This window comes from Clavelina lepadiformis, chromosome 2 (genome assembly GCF_947623445.1).
Source record: "Clavelina lepadiformis chromosome 2, kaClaLepa1.1, whole genome shotgun sequence".
NCBI classification, from domain to species: Eukaryota; Metazoa; Chordata; class Ascidiacea; order Aplousobranchia; family Clavelinidae; genus Clavelina; species Clavelina lepadiformis.
Window position 1 is genome coordinate 13,450,012 of NC_135241.1, and position 17,961 is coordinate 13,467,972.

Below are 17,961 nucleotides of genomic sequence, written 5' to 3' on the forward strand. Positions count from 1 at the left end.
ATTTGGTAATAACAAACCAAGTATGCCTAAGCCTACACAAGAAAGACGACAATTTGTAAAAACACGAAATGAACAAGCAATCAATTTTTTCATTTACCACAGAGTATTCAAAGCAAAACACTTTACAAAGAAATATATCTATCTCAGGATGTGCATTAGTGAAGTTCTTAGATTCACTCTAGTTATTTACTCAAATTAGCATGAAGTCATCTGCAGGAAAGTCCTCTTGTCTTGTTGTAGACAGCTTAGCTTTAGGCACCAGCAGTTATCTGCCATCATGTGAGTGTCCCATCTACCTTGATATCTCTCTTTAATTAATTTGATATCTTGGTGAAACCTTTCACCTTGTTCCTCACTCATATTTCCGAGGTTCTCAGGGAAGCGATTCTAGTGAGTCAATAGATAGTGAACTTTTATGCTCATCCTCGATCCCAGAGCTTGCTTTTGTGTTTCCAAGAAATCCTTTTACAGTTGAACAGAAGAGTGCCAGGCTGCCTTCTCAACTTAAGGTACACTGTCTATATCCTGACTTTAAAAAAGCATGTTAACTTTGAGCCTACTAGTCGTTGGTGATGAGATACCTGTCATTTGACATAATTCTTCAGCTCAAGAGGGAGGATAAATTAGAGTAAGCTGTCTATTCAGCAAAATAGCCTTTAACTGATAACTTTCAGGATAAAACTAACTATTGCCTTATCAGTGCACTAGAAAGCTTATGTTAGTGCTTGATGGGAGATGATATGAACTAAACTAAGGCATTATTTACCTCCCAAGTGAGAAATTTGTGCCAGACAACTCAACATTTGGGAAAAACTAAATAGCTGCTTCACATGGTTTCAGTTTATATTAACCATGTTACTCACTAGCATACATTTCTAACTTTCATGGTATATGTAGGAAGAAGCAATATCTCAAAAAACCAGAGCCTATTCAGCAAAAGTAATGGCATTTTCGGACTCAGCGCCTCTGATATACCCCTAAATCGATTTAACAAATAATGCCTTTATTGTTTTGTTTTGTTGGCCTGTGATATTATTAATTTAATTTGCTGCAATTTCGCTAATGTACTTGCATAAACGTTACCCAGGGTAAACGATGAGGACATATTGCAGCCCCCCATCCACAAGTTGATGATGAAGTTCAGGTTTGAAAACCAAAAACAAAATCAGATGCAAAAACAAATGACTGATCCTACTTTCTGATCCTATATTCGTGCACGTTTTAAGCTTTTTTTGAAGTTGTCACTGTCACCCTTGCATTAGCATATGCTGATAACAACATACATCAAACTTTATTTTGGATAACAGCAAAAGTTTTGGAATGAATCATGCATAGTTAAACTAAATAAGTAATGCTTTAATTTAAAACAAACTTGTAAAAGCGTTGGACTTTAAAGTAGAGACTGCCCACCTCTGTCTTTATCAAATAGTTGCTCTAGTTTTTAAATTACACAATTGAGAAAAATGGAAAATTTTGTATTGAATCTCTATGATTCACCATTCTACCTGTTCATCTATATTATGCACAATCGTCACACAAATGCATACTAGTATCATAAAATCATTTTCTTACAAAATACTGTGCTTACTGCCACTTTTGGAAGAAGAATTTAGGCGAAAAACAAACTCCATCTCTTCTTCACTATTGTTAAGAAAATGACTCATTTTGTTATGGCATCTTCTTCTGAGATGGGGAAAGTTTTTTTCCTGCAACGGTGTACCAGCACTATAAACCGTTGTTTTCATGCTGTAATCAATTTCAAATTTAAAAATTCCATACTTGGCCCTTCTGTATCCCCAAAGGTGGATCAAGATTTCCATGTGGTACGAGTCCAACTTCAAGGCATGACAGAAAAGAAAGTAAATGGCCACCTGGAGGAAAATGTATTGGAGGCCATTGGACACCATCCTGCCCAACAAACACTAAAGTTCCACTCTTATCATCTAAACAATCATATAAAAATTCAGCACAAAGTGTTTCCAGAATGAAATTATCCCATCAAAGAGATCAAATAAAGTTATGTTGTTGATATTCCATTAATAAATATTCAGAACATTAAATTAGGGAATATTGATTTGTTAAAAACACATAAATATCTTTTATAACAAACATTCTACTGATCAAAGCATACACTTTCTTTCTTGGTCATTTAATTTTGTATGCAAAACAGACCACAAATCGTACTCAAAAGACTAAGTCTATTGACTTAACTTCAATTAGAATTTGACATTACAGTTTGAAAGGCAATAACAAACCATAGGCTTTATAATGTCAAAATCATTCACGGGTCCAAGAAAATGTTGAATATTTTTTTCTGATCAATTAACGGTATTATGAGAAGTTTCCTTGCATTTTAGCAATTCAAGATATAATTTTAAAACAAATTTGCATTTGCTGTTGTGTTGCAGTCTCTAAAAGATTAACAGAAAGCAGTTTGATGTATAATTTCCAAACAGAATTTGATGAATTTTTGAAAATTTTATCTAAAGCAAGACGTGATTAATCGCTTATTACAAGCAAGGCTATACTATGGTAGGCTTCCATGGGCTAAAGAAGTCTTTGATAGTATGCTTGTTTTAATGCAGCTGATAACATAATATTTTGTCTAAAAGAAGTGATTCATTCCTTGGATAGCTGTTTGCATTTAACGATGACTACTTGAAGCTTGGATTTGGAGGTGGGCAGTATGGCGAAACTTGTTCAGTACCGATACCATTGGTACTTTGAGCCTTTGGACCAAATTACTTTTATCAAGAAGTTCTAGTCATTCCCGGTACTTGTTACTTATTTCATTCAGATAATTTCATGTTTTGAGATGCATGTTTATTAAAATTTTATTTTAATCATTTCAATTAAACGTCAATGCTAAGTTTAGCGTTTGCTGTGCTTTTTCAATCTTCAAATGTGTATCAAAGCTGCAAGGAATGAGGTCACTCTTAAAATCATCAAGCGGGGCTATTAGGTGATGTAACATGTAATGCTACAAACTATTGCTGCTGGGCAACTTCGTGGTACCGTACGTACATTTCAGACAGCATATATAATCATAAAAAAACTATATGACAATAAAAACTGAAATATTTTGCTATTTTTGATAGCGGGATAGGTTTAAGTTCATAGCAAAAGAAAAGCATTTCGGGTGTCATTGTTTTGTTTTTTCCTGTGAAAAAATACCAAAAAGTGGTGGTGTCGGACATACTCAGAAAAACTCAAATTTCTGAAATACTACTGTGGTGACATTCCTTTGTCTTCCTTTTCTGCCTCGCGCATAATCACGCCGCCTTAATTGGTCCTTGTGTTGGTTTTCATCTGTACGACGTTATTCAGTAGTAAGCGTAGTGTGGGCGAGTCGGCTGCTTAATGCTAAGAGTTCATCTATATTAGGGTTGCCATACGTCAGGATTTCCCTGACATGTCAGGGAATGTAGTGTTCAAATCTGCGTCAGGGAGAAATGCTGAAATGTACTTAAAAGTCTGGGATTTTTTAAAACTGTATTTTAGTCCAAGTTTTTCTAGGTTAGCACCTTTTTTCAAACTTTTTCTAGGTCGCGAACATACTCAGCTTGTCAAAACTGTCTGCTTTAAATCTGTCTGCAACTTGTTTATGACGTAAGTTGTTTACTACCTTTTAAGAAAAGATTTAAGATTTTTAAGAAAAAGATAAGATGAACATTGAGAGAATGAAAGGAATTTTAACACTTCAGTACAAAGCATGTCTTGTTGAGAATTCTATTTGTTTTTGAAGTCCAACAAGAGCTTGTTGAAAAAAGTCAGATCTTCGGAAAAGTACGATTGGTATGAGGGAGAGTACAGTATTATTCACAAACTGTTATACGTTCATTACTTAAAATTACGTATTTCGTTACAATATTATATTGTGCGTATTTCGTTACAATTTTGTGCTAATTTTCGTTTTCACAAATGTTTCTTTGCTGGTTTTGTACTGTTTTATGTTTATCCTTCTTTCACAAAAAAGCAGTGGCGGCAATGTACTTCGGTAATATTCTACAGTTGGTCAATGCAACTGAGGTAAACTTGTCAGGGATTGTGCATTATCAAATATGGTAACCCTTATCTATATAAGTGTTATATAGTTTACAGTCACGTCTTATATAACTAACTATACTTTATTTTAGGACTAGCAATTCTGTTTTAATAAAGCATTAGTTATTTTTGATTTTATATCTGAGTTCCAAGGTCATGACAACTACATCAAATTCTGATCAGCTGTATGTCTGAGCTCTTATTTGAACTTTGGAGTTATATCGTGATAAAGAAGACTTTGAAATATTTACCAAGTAATAACAACATTATGTAATACACATGTTATGTGGGTCATTCTAATATAATGCAGTCTATATTTTTAGATTTTGTAACGCACCTTCTTAGAATTTTTTTTCTGTTTTAGCATGTGAGAGTCATAGGTGTGTAATGAAAATGTTAACTATTTTTCGAGATATCGCTGCTTATATTTTAGCCCTTAAAGGCGCTTTGTTTTGTAAAACATACAAGAAAAATTGAATAAAACTTTTATTTTTGAGAGTATACAGATAAAAAAATGTATTCCTATAATTTTAAGGCAAAGTTTTCAAAACTCCATTTTTTGGAAAATAAATGGAGGAAACCAATGAAATTTATGATTAGAAATTTTTGGGGTACTTAATTTCAACGACTAACATCTCAAAAGGGCAAAAGTTGTTTTCATGACAAAAATGCCAAAATGTTAGAAGAGGTATATTGTTATACTTGTGAAATTTTGACAGATATGTTTTGCTCTCAATTCCTATTGGTTGTAGTATATGCCAGGGGTGGGCAAATTTGTTCAATGAAAGAGTCACTTGCGGAAAAATATAAACACCAGTGAGCCGCAAAATCAGTAATGATTGTCAATTTGGTTATTATACTATTAGTAGTCATTTTGGGATATTACTTTTTAACTAAAAGACCCATAAAAACATGTTGGTGAGGTGCATTTTGACAACCTTTGCAATAGAGTATAGAATCTATACCTGAAAACAATGTCGGAATCGATGTCTAGTGTTACGTCATAAACGAAATGCTGGCCTTAATAAAGAAAAACTACACAGAAACTTTCATAAACGGTACTCTTGGTAGCCTTCACATTTTTTGGAATTTTACGATTCGACTAGAAGAGCCACAAAAAACATGCCGGAGAGCCGCATGCGGCTCGCGAGCAGCAGTTTGCCCACATCTGGTATATGCATTTGTATTGGTTAACTTATTAAGTCAGAGACAAAATTGGTACTTGGAAAATGTTTTTTTTGGATCTGAAATGTATGCTCTGCAAAGAGTCAAATTTTAAAATCTTTTTTAACTAGCTGATAGAAAGTAAGGAACTGAAATTAATCTGAATAGTGAAAAGTTAACATACGCATGATAAGATGATTCAAAGTGAAGTTGAACAAGCGTATATTGTTAGACTTATGGTTATTTTTTATATTAATTCCAATTTTGACAAAACTCAATAACAATTTAATTGTAGCTGAATGCCATGCAATTCCTGCAAAACTATTACTTCGTCGCACAAGCAAGGCACAAAGTTTTCTTTGAAACGATTTTCCATTATAGGTCTCAGTTTAAATATCTATTATGCATATCATAAAGATGGTTTGCAATAGCAACTGAAATACAAGTAAAGTTGCAACAAACACATTGTAAAAATGAGATGATTGACCGTGGAGCTTTATTGGTGATAGATTATGCATGAGGAGACTGGTATTGATGTCTTTGATTGTATGTTTTTTATAATCTATTGAAAATCATGCATCAGATTCAACACAGGAAGTAAATGAGGAGGCTGTAGCTTGTTCTCTCAGCTTAAAATTTAGAGAAGACTCTGTTTTTGCCTGCTTGTAGTAACTGGTACATAATTTCAATCTTGGTATAACTCCATCGTATTTGTTTAATAATACTCTGGCCATGTGCAAAGTGATAGATTGACAGGTTTTAGGTAATTTAATTCCCAAACGTAACTGAAAAAGATTACAAACAAAACTACTTTGTAACCACTTTTAAAATATCCATGATATTCTACTTGTCAGTTCAAATGGTCTATTAGGCCTTAATTATAATTATATTCAAATATAATAACAATTATAACTGATTGCTTATATCATCACAGTTTCAGTGAATTATTGTATACATGCATAAAAGAGTGAAACTGATGGGTTGTTAGCCTACACTGTTCAAACAATATGTGCAATTAAACACAGTTTAACTGAGTGTTGATGAGATTTTCTTCGAAAAACTTGTTTTAAGGTCTTAATTTCTATGAAATAGTTGAGAAAACTTTTGACATTTGACTCTTTGCAAAGCATAGATTTCAAATACAGAAAAACTTTATTACATACCTATTTAAAACTTAATAAGTTAACCAATACAATTGCTGAAGGGAAATCTGGGTTTGGTGCGCAATTCACGGTAATATTTGGATTTCAATTATTGGAGTTTAGAGCAAAACATATCTGTCAAAATTTCACAAATATAACATTAAAATTTTTGAAATCCTTGCCTAAAAAACTATAGGAATACATATTTTGTTTATCTCTATTCACTAAAAAATAAATGTCTTATGCAATTTCTCTAATACGTATTACAAAACCAGCGCCTCTAGTGGTTAAAATATGAGCAGCGATAACTCGAAAGCTAGTTGATGAATTTCGATGGAGCGAAAGCCAATGTTCATTACACACCTATGGCTCTTACATATCAAAAAATTAAAAAATTCTAAGAGGGTGTGTTACACAGTGTCATGGTATTATAATAGAATGAGCCACTTGTTAATGATGGCGGTAGTAATATTAAAAAAGTGCCGGACGCAATGCTGAACGTGAGCAGTTACCAAGCTAGCCTTTGTGCAAGTTTCAATTGTCACACATATCTTTATTTGTTTATTTGATTTTTTAAATAATATTGCAAGAATTTTGAACTGTTCACCAAATCCACTGAACAGGAGCAAGCAACGTTAACGCTTGCCCAAGAACAGTACAGTTAGCAACATTGGGTATCGAACACAAATCACATTAGCCAGTGCTCTCTACCAAAAAACATGCGCTGAGTGACAGCTTCTTCGCAAGAGTGAGAAAAGTCAAAAAAGGCTAGCTCGGTAACCAGGACTGTGCTTAAGGATCATTTTCAAGTTTAAGTCAGGCAACGACTTTCCTAGGCCTGAGAATAAGAATTATAGCAGAAAATACGGCCAAATGTTTTAATTGGCCTGCAGCCAAGTTCATGTGTAACTTCAAACTAAACATAAAGAAATATGAAAGTAACATTGGAAGTTCAAGAGTAACAAACCTTATTTTAATGTTAACAGAAAAAAGAATTTAACAGAAAACTGAATTAACAGAATTTTACGAATTTAACAGAAAACTGCACTATTCGGGGACAAATTTACTTTTCAATTATATTAGTGATAAGTGTTAACTTGCAGTAAGTTATTGTAAACTCGTTTAAGGCACAGTATGCCAGGCTGCCTAAGCCATTGTTAACTGTCGTTTGTCGTCACTGACTTCATTATGTTGTAGGCAACGCAACATTCTCCACACATAGTGAGTTATGAATTCCCCGGCCACTGGTTACCTTTTAGTGGATGGCCCTCAGTGAATTAAGTTTGGACATCCCTGGATTACAGTACCGTACCACTTCTTAATTAAGTAAAATTTAAGCTTCATGGGAAAATAGAGCATGAGAATAACAAACACTACACTGTCTATGAGCCAAGGTAACAAACTTCTTTTAAAATAATCACTTACTTTGCTGATGGCAGTGTAAATATACAACTTTTCCCAAATCCAAAGAGATGGCCAAGTCCCAGTAAACACTGCAATGCAAGTATTAGTCAATTGCAATTAGCAAGTATAACAGCATGCAAAAAGTCATATAAATCAAGCAAAAATGTACATACGTAAGCTAAAAGTGAAAGGCAAGTGCAAAACCCAACCGATCTTTTATCCTGATAATACCACTACAGAAGCAATTTTCAAAAAACATTTAGTTGGTAGTTGGTAAGCAGTTAACATCTAAAATGTATAGCAAATTTGTTACTACCTATGATAGCGATTGTGACATTACAATGTAAAATTAACAAGCTTGATGGTTGGCACTTGAATTAAGTAGGATAGTGGTGGAAAAGCTAAGTCTTTTAGGATAGAAACCGCCACCCAGGTTGGCAGTAAGTTGTCGTTATTGATTATTTTCAGCAATATTTTTTTATCCAGGACAACTTGTTTGTGCACTTGCCCCTCACTTTAAGCAAACCCGATATTTATTCAATTGTAAACTGGGGCTGATAAAGTGTTTAATCATCATCTTTTGTGGCTTTTTCTTAAATTTTTGAATGAAACTGAAATTTTATCTTGTGCTTTTTGCTGGTCACACTTCATCAACAAAACTCTCTTTCTCCTTCTCTGTATCCCTCTATTATCATGGAGGATAGAGAATATATTGCAGAGGCTTACTATAGCACATGCACCAGTGACAAGAATGTAAGAAAGATCTTTGCTTGCAAAATGTCAATCAATCACAAAGAACTTTCAGAGTGCGGAAAGAACAATGAGATGGCCATTCTCTTGGGCTTCATGCATCCAGGGAATAAATATTACTCATTGTATTGGCCAGAAAAGTTTGACATTTGATAGATGCTTTTCAGCATGTTGTCTGCAAAATTAACACACCGAAAGTTGCAACTAGCCGTGAACAATATTATCTATCAATTGCAAGTGAAAAAAGATAACCAAAGTATGGAAGAACTACGGCACCAATTAATATGCTCTGTTCAAGTTAGGTTTTAAAGGGTGTACCGTTGTATTTTTATCCTGAGCTGTTAGTTGTCTACCATTCCTGATCGTTTTACTGCATTCTTTGATAGCATTGGTTGGTCACTTAACAATGTTCTTATACTTGTGTAATTGCAATGGAACCCCAGTAAAAAGACTATCACCGGGATCAAGTAAAAGTGGTCATATCACGGGGACACAACATATTTTGCTACGTAACTGTTTGTTATATTTGTGGAAATAGCGGGTCATCTTAGGTCGTATATGCAATTAAGATGCCTTGAATAAATAATCTGCAGGTCTGTAAAATAGTTGTGAAATACTAACTAAAGAACACTATCTAAAAGAAAACTCATTATCCTCTTGTGTTTTAAATTCACTCTAGATCCTTTGAAAACTTGTCACTCAATGTATTGTATTGTATTTGTACAGAAAATTAAAGTAAGACGTCGAAAATGAACATTTTCCAAGTCAATAGTTAGTCGTTGTTGTCTCTAACCAAGTATAATAAGCAATTTTAGATTTTATTCTTGATTTGAACTCTCCTTGAACAGGTCTTTCATTTGATGTATCACACGTCATGCAATGTACCGAGCACCACAGTGAAATTAATTGTTGACAATGTTGTCACACATGACCCCATGAGTGAGCACAAGGGTCGCTGTTAGTTAACCTCGGTTCAAAGGTTAAGGGAAATGACCTGCGGAGTCAAATTTACGAAATGGTAGACTGTAGTATCCTCTACTATATGTATAAATTTGCACTTCAAAATTATGTTATGTGCCAGAGTTCCAGAGCATGGAAGTTTATTGATGATTTGTTAAGCATGAGTGAACACATTACTAGCAATGTTTAAACACCTGTACTTTGTTACGATGACGCAATTCTCAAAAAAATATTTTTTTTGCGACCAGGGCAAAAAGATTTACAAGATAACAAAGTTTCAAAAAATTTGACAGGGTGGGTGGGTTGCATGGCCTGGATCAGCTGACATGTAATCACGCAGGCAATAAATTAGCATACAATTGCGTTAAAGTTTGTGTTTGTTTGAACAATGTTAAATCAAAACTGTTTGCTGTCGATGTTGTTGGACTCAGGCAGGGGTGTGTGCTTTGACCTTTCCTCTTCATAGTTTACATGAACTGGATAGACAGCCAGAGCCTTGGTGAAGAGTGTGTCACGGTTGGAAGAAGTAGAATCAGTCATTTTTCAGCTTCTTCCCCACCTGATCTTTTTATAAATGTTGCAATAACGCCAGAATGAAGATAAGCATAATGAAAACTGAGATACTCTGCCTCTCAAGAAATACTGCTTAGTGCTCACTACAAGTGTGTGAAGAAAACACTGAAACAAGTGAAGAGGTTTAAGTATCTGGGAGTGCAATTCACAAGTGATGAAAGGCAGAACATTGAATTAAACATGCAAATTGGAAAATCAAGTGCAGTCAAGCGTGAGCTTTAATGTTTGGTTGCCATGAAACTAGAATTTTCTAAGACTGCAAAACTTTCTTTTTTAAACCAATTTTCTTTCCAATTTTCACCTATGGTCATGAATCTTGGGTAATGACCGCAAAAGTGCAATCACAGGTGCAGGCTTCAGATCCAGGATTTTTAAGAAAGTTTCAAGGTGTAACAAATGGTTAGCACTGAAAATCATAAATCTCTAGATGTTGGGCCACTACTTCTTCAAATTCGAGAGGTCCCACTAGGACGGTCTGGTTATGTTTCCAGAATGCCTCATTATCATCATTTACCTGGCCAAATCACGAATCGCCATTCCTTTAGCTGAACTGAAGGAGTTGCAAAAGATTACAAACTGTTTAGGGAGAACCCAGAGCTGCTGCCCTCTTGTTCACTTATTTTTTGTAGTATGGTGTGTACCGTGTTTGGTATTTAGCGCATAGGTACTCATTAAAATAATGAATTTTATTAACTATCAATATTTGACTCTTGCCAGTTCTTGTTTTAAGTTCGATATAAATAATGACCTTTTTATGTAATCGATAAAATTCTTACCTGGAATCCTGTTCTCGAAATTCAACAAATCTGCTATCACTTTTTGAGTCCGAGATATTAATGAGTTGATTAGGTGTCCACTTGATTATTACTTTTGAGGTTTCTTGATGCAGTGATAGATATCCAGGTATGGCATCAAAAGCTTTTCGCTGCAGTTGACATTACAATTACAACACAGCAAAACTTCAGCAAGTTATTTAAATATATATCACACTACAGGCCTCAATTAAGGTAGTAATAAAATACAGTCTTGTGGTTTTAGATTGCAATGTAACGACAGTAAATTTGTAAATACCACAAACTTAAGTATATAACAAAGTGATCATCTTTCACTGCTGGCTGTTGCCACACTTTTTGTCCCGACAATAGGTAACTCAAAATAGTAATTAAAACTGAAAGAAATCTGTTTAACACATACTGTCACATTACTATTTTGTTTGTGCTTTATTCATGTTGAATGTTGTCTACAAAAAGCTTCAAGTATGATTTGCAGCTGTATTTCCACATGTGCCCCGCCGGTCGTCTTTTGTACATTATTGTTAGTTACATTACTGTTTTTTGTGCTGGTTGATGTTGTGAGAGCTGGATTTTCAAAAAACCAGATCAAGAGCATTAAAACAGCTTTATAATGAGGGAGTAGTGGCGGCTATTAGAAATTTATGGACTGATAAAAGGAACAAATTAATCGTAATATTTTAAACATAATTTAAACACAAATTTCACCGGAAGCCAAGGTTTTAAAACAAAAACTTTGTTGTTTTGGACACGTAATGTGAAGGGTTGGGCTTGGAGAAGATTTATGTATGGAAAACTTGCCTATGAAGAAAAACACAAATGTTCAATACATCGTAGGCTGAATGGAGCTAGGAAGAAAACGAGACAGTCACTTGGTGACTAAAGCCTTAAGGCATATTTTGAAGGGCAGGCAGTTATTGAGAAAACAAATTCACTGGAATCAACCAGGGTCAGTCATAACTAAATAACTGCCTTGACTGTTGTTACTGAGTTTGAGCTTTTTGTTCATAAACATACAAGCGATTTTGTTATTGGGTCAACCCTAGTTAATGACTCTGAGTTAATGATATTAGTAGCAACGATTTATTTAACGAAAGTATTGTGACTGAAGATATACAGCAAGTTCGTTAAGCTGGACCCTATGAATAAAGCTTAGGAAGGACGGATATAAAACCAGATAATGTCATTTTTGTTTGGCACTTGTTTATACTCAATTATTATTAAATAGATATATTGTTTTGTTCGGTGATCAATTACATGCATTTTTTTGTATGAGGAGAAAGAAAAATTGTATTGTCACATTTGGGAAATGGTGTTACATTGCATCATTGTATACATAGGGTACTGCCCACGGCAATTTATGAAGACGAACTTGTATAGCGGTGTTCCAGTTTGGGCTCGGAAAATTTGGCCGGTGTAGCGCGCTGATTTACAGTGTATAAAATGCAATTTTTATTATGCTCTGCCAACTGCAACTGGTTAACTATGTTTTGTTGCGCATTGCTGCTCTGTGTTCTTCGCAGCTTATAACATGAGTATTAGCCAATTACTAGTGTACTTTAAGTCATGCAACCACCGTGTAATATCCTAGAATGACATTAAAAAAAAGGCTAATGTAATTACATAATAACTCATTTAGTATAGATTAGAAGGATTGGTGATACTCAGCCTTTTTGATACTCCTTTTGATGCTTGCTTCTCCTTTACTCTGATGTACTATTTGGTGTGTGTCAATCACTGAAGTTCGGTCATGACGTGTACCATTTAAAAATTATAATATTCGTTGAATATAATATGTTACTCACATACTAATGTTGTGATAAGTTAATCATGAGGACAATGAAAAATCTCAAACGTTAGTAAGGCAACCATTCTTTAAGTCTTGTTTCATCATAAATCACAGATAACAGATAAAAGCTCTTATCGGCTAAAGATTTTGTTAGCCATTACCCAAAAATGTACATGTAGGAGAGAATTTGGAGCAAAATTTTGGTAATTCATTGACTCCCGGAACTTTATTGCTCTGCTAGTCATTTTAATGCTTGAATACTTTGTTTCCTGAAAAACTTGTGGCCTAGCATGACAGAAATTGCAAATACAACCGTTTTCATCACATTTCTTTTTAGAATTGGCAGTTATGCCTGCAATTAACAATGTGACATGACAGTTGGCAACTATGGTAGCTAACTGCCATAGTCGCTAACCACCAGCTAATAGCTAACGCCATCCAGCTGTGCCGATCGTTTGTTAGGCATCATCTAAGTGTATTTTTCAAAGGTCGTTCCGTTACCACAAGGTTCTTGTTTGTATACTAACAAACGTTTTTGTTATTAGAGTCAACTCTAATTAAACTTAAACGGACTTAAAAAATAGTACCAAGATATCAATAAAATGTGCACAAGGTTAAAAATATAACATAAAAAACATACTGGCTGGACAAGAACATTATTTTTTCCATACAGCAATGTCATCTTTGAATTCTGATGCAATGATTCAACATATTCATGAACAGAATCTTTGTCTTTAGAGTCTTTAGTTGAATGGTTTGAGGCTGTTGAAAAATTTAGAGCTGGGCGACGTCCCGAAGACCTAGCCATGACACATCTACAGAGTGTAACAGATTATTGATTGATTGTTGGTTGGTTACAAATTCAGCATGGTCCAAATGCTGACTTTCAAGCTCATATTGTGTGATTCAAAAAATAAATAAATTCACAAATCTTACTTCATGGGTTCGTATACACATGGATATTTTCAAGGAATCAAAAAGTGATCAATAGAGCTTGAAAAAGTTTTTATGCTGTTCCCAACATAACAAACTGCCTCTGCCATAACAACTACCTGCATTTATGCCAATGATATCACAAGTTTATTCAATTATAATTATATCTACCATTGCTGATGTCATGTCAATTCTGCTTTCTATCATTCGTCATATCGTCACAATAACAACCAATTAAAAAAGGGCTACACAAGGGGCAATTTACAAGGAGGGTGTTCCGTTCGTTCCCCGTTTTAAAAATTGAGATTCTCCAGGAAATGGGAATTTTGCCATACATGCAACTTAGTAGAAACGCAACCTTCCTTATCATCACGGAGTCGTAACCTATCGAGTGCCGCAGAAATGTCAACTCACACATCTTTCTGTGTGTATAATTGACATTTCATCAGTTTTTCTCTATTTGTATTAGTCGGCCCCGTTTTAGCTTAACCATGTGTAAAAGTGACCTAAACAGTGTATGCTGCTGCTCTCGTTTATTAACGAAATTAAAACATTCCCTGTTAAAGTAAAACAATACGCTCCAGACATATAATCTTGCTTCTTAGCTAATGATTACTGAAAACAAAGATATGACCGCTTTTGATACCACCGAGCAAGTTTTTAGTTGCAACAAACAAATGAACTTTCGTGCAAGTGTCCAGCATCACCTGTCAATATCAATCGTCAGCAGCGGGCCATACATACAAGCTAATAAAATTACCCAGGGACACGTAGTATCATAATTTTGATGACAATACCAAAATGATGTAATTGTAATCAGTATATACAGAGAGTGCGGAAATGGACATATTTATTAATTGAATAAAATAACCACTAACCAGATAATTGCATCACAAAATGTGACCTCTCGTATCCATTTCTGTTTTACCTCGCTTTTAATGACGCCGCAATTTAGCACAGTTGCAAACCTTCATGCAACACAGTGTTGTTGCCCAAGTCTGATACCATTCTACATGCCCATACAGTAAACTTTTTATTTACATGTTTCTTGGAATTAGTTTTATACGAAAAAACTATCTGGAAGGTATCAAAAAAAAGTGAGCAAATCTCAAATGTTTAACAAATGTGCTCAAATTTCATATTTGTACATAGTCAACTCATACAATATTCAATCATATTTAACTGTAAAGTTCGTAGTTGGTGTATGCAAACTTTCGTCACAAAGATTGGCAGATGAAATATACAGCAAATCTGCAACTAGCTCTGCTTCAGAAATTGTTGATCTGATTTATGGCCTAACTTGGACAGATCATCGAACCTTGGCAAACATAATTGCTGAGGTACTACCGTAAAAATATCGAGCAAATACATTAGTCCACAATTTATACATAATCAAAGCCACGTGCAAGAGCTATCAACAAAGTAGGTATGGAAATTTGGGAAGGCTGATCGGGAAAAAACAATAACCTCTAAACAGATTTCACAGAATTACTCAACGAAGCAGTGTGACATGTGTTATTGTGTTAATACTTTGTATGCTCTTTTGTGTTCTCTTATCTGTTTGTCTTAGTACCTTGCGGTACCCTTACCTAATTTCCTCTTACCTGCTAGTTGTTCTGGTCAAAGTTTATTGTTTGTTATGGTTCACTGATTTTGCTAATTGAAGGTGATTTTATTGAGACACTTGACTAGTAGCAGTGTAGCCAGGGCTATGGTATGGTTTATACCAATTGTGCTTGTTTGACCATTTACTGTTGATTTATACTGGTTAATTGTTTATTAATCGAAGTTTGATTATTCTATTTGAACAAGTTTATGGCAGATAAAGCTTTCTCTTGCGTACCCCAATGAGTGATTCTGTAGTCTAGTTTTTCAACATGGAATCATTCATGTTGGCATTTGCATGTAGCATATTAAGCCAGCTATTATATTTCTATCAGTTGCTGAGTCCCAAAATGGCAGAGATTGTGTACCTAAACAGAGGCAGCAGATTGTGTATATCCCAAGAATTTGAATTTTTACAGGCTTTTACAAATACAGCAAATTTAAGCAAACTGCTCGATTACGCAATTATTTCTTACTAGTCGCTCCTAGTGAAGCAGCTTACCTACTATGTTCAAAGGCACTCTTACCTGTTATGTAACTTATGTCTTTGAAGTAATTCAACTGCAGGAGGATCTGACCAGTAATGATCCTGTGTTTTCATTTTTGTATAGTCTAACGCGCAAGGCCCAACTGCAACAAAATATTTGGGTAAGTAATAAAGAAAAAAAATGGCCAGCATTAAATTTAAAATGTATTCACCAAGTAAGGATGCTATGAGTTTCCCTCGAACAGGATCCGACATAATAGATGTCTTCTCATAATATTTACTGTCAAAACAAGTTAGTTTATAAACAGGTAACAGTACTTACACTTGCTTCAAAATGCTTACCTGCTATTCTTGACTAGGTCCTCAACAATCTGGGTAAGTAACTTAGATGTAAGAGCCATTCTTACCCAAAGATACTTTCTATGATTACCATTTTCAAAGGATTTTTGTTCCACAAGACATAATTCATCTGAGGTACTAAAGAAAGTTCTTTGTCTATAAAAACAATGAACTTAAATAAAAGTTTTTGTTAATCCTTGGTAAAAACAGTGCCTACTCTCACACACACACTCACACAGTATTCCATATACTGTAAATCAATGGCGCCCCGCAAATTAATATATACTAATTATGTCATGCTAGATGCTCTGTCATTACCTGATTGCCATATTTTTTTCGGTCACTATCCATCATAAATAAATATAAGACAAGCTCTAGTCTACAAACATTTTTGTTTACATCTGCTTAAGAGAATTCAACAATTTCAGAAGTTAACAAATTACTAGTCTCCATAAGCCTAATTGTTATTATTCATGCAATAAAAAGAGTAGTCGAGATCAAACATTTTACAAATTCATTCACTAACGAGTAACAATAACTTTAGTTGAAGAATGCAGTAGGTAGGATAAATTTTCATTGTCTCATGAATTTCACAATTTTATTTGGCCAAGTAATCAGAGAATCACAAACCATGAAAGCAACTGTATTGTGTTTTTTGCATTGCAAAATTATGTGTGTCTCTTTTTTCCCCTTCAGTTCTTTAATTACGGATCAAAATCGAAAATTTCAATACGTACTAAGTTACACATTAATTATATTATTATTCTTCTTCTTCTTTATCTCTTAATTTTAGGTGTTAGGTGCGAGAACTCGCGTAAATAACATCGGATGTTCTTAAAATTCGTTATGTGGATAGGGTTTATCACATGACTACTTTTTGGGGAAATCTTCAAAAACTTTGAAATTTTGACACTTTTCGATAATTAATATCTCCTTGATCCATTAATATCTCCTAATTATTAACTTCTGTCGCCTTGCTTTAAAACTTTACTGTTTTAATGATACTTTAATGACGATTACGTCCGCTCACATGAAAAGGATATATAAGGCAACATGAGGGGTGTTTTGTTAACGCCACAAATTTTACAGTTTCTTGCACAACTTTTTGTAGCGCCAAGATAATTTCTTCAAATTTCGTGGAAGTAATTATCATTGTCATGGAGTGGTTGGTGAAGAAAAAATTAATATTTCTATAAGGAATTGCCTGTACATTAGCAGTTTTTACTTTTTTACTTTAACGTTACTCGAAAAGTATACATTTTTAATACAACAATCAAACTTTATTTTCTTGTCAATCTATAAAATTTACTCCCCATCCAAACAAGGACAGAAATTTACATTAGATCGCGTGATCTGGCAATAACAGCCCAAAATCAGGACTAAACATAAATTTTTATATTTTGAATGTAGTTTTTTTACTTATTTTGTAATTTTAAGCAATGCTACTTCTAGCAGACGCATATCCTTAAAAGGTGTTAAAGTTAACGCGCTTATTTTTGCATTTAGATAAAAATAAAAGGGGATTCCCTGCTTTTAAATTTTTCAAACCTTAGTATTTTAGTGTTTTTTTGGATCAATTTTCTTGAAACTTAATAGGTTTATGGGATGTTTAAGGGCGAAGAAAAAAAATTTTTAGACTTAAAATTTTTAACCAAAATAACAATTTTATTGCATAAATTCATTAATCTGAATCTAAGTAACATATTCAGTTATTTTGAGATCAATCACGTGACTACTTCAACTGGAAATTGTCAAAAACCTTTGAAAATAACCACCTTTTGGTATGTAATAACTTCTTTACACTGTGAGTTTTTTTTAACAACTTTCAACAATCGGTGAAAACGATCAAGGTCAGTATTCGAGTAAAAAATTATATTCATCTAAGCGCTAAGAAGTTATGACTCCAAATGTGAAGGTTACTTTGATGTTTTTCCGCACTTGGACCGAAAGTGCGTAATATAACGCTACTCACTATATTTC

At 34.1% G+C, this 17,961-nt stretch overlaps 1 protein-coding gene across 6 annotated transcripts in view; it reads right to left on the reverse strand.

The window, feature by feature from the left end:
- The window catches only part of LOC143446550 (small G protein signaling modulator 1-like), a 53,546-nt gene that overhangs the window by 23,344 nt on the left and 12,241 nt on the right, over positions 1–17,961 (reverse strand). For all 6 annotated transcript variants that reach the window (XM_076946225.1, XM_076946223.1, XM_076946221.1 and 3 more), the window contains 8 exons: positions 15,985–16,137; positions 15,855–15,922; positions 15,683–15,785; positions 13,258–13,432; positions 10,814–10,962; positions 7,776–7,843; positions 1,780–1,943; positions 1,589–1,706 (listed from right to left, as the gene is read on the reverse strand). In XM_076946225.1, coding sequence (XP_076802340.1) covers positions 1,589–1,706; positions 1,780–1,943; positions 7,776–7,843; positions 10,814–10,962; positions 13,258–13,432; positions 15,683–15,785; positions 15,855–15,922; positions 15,985–16,137 — 998 coding nt within the window. The remainder of the gene's footprint in view (positions 1–1,588; positions 1,707–1,779; positions 1,944–7,775; positions 7,844–10,813; positions 10,963–13,257; positions 13,433–15,682; positions 15,786–15,854; positions 15,923–15,984; positions 16,138–17,961) is intronic.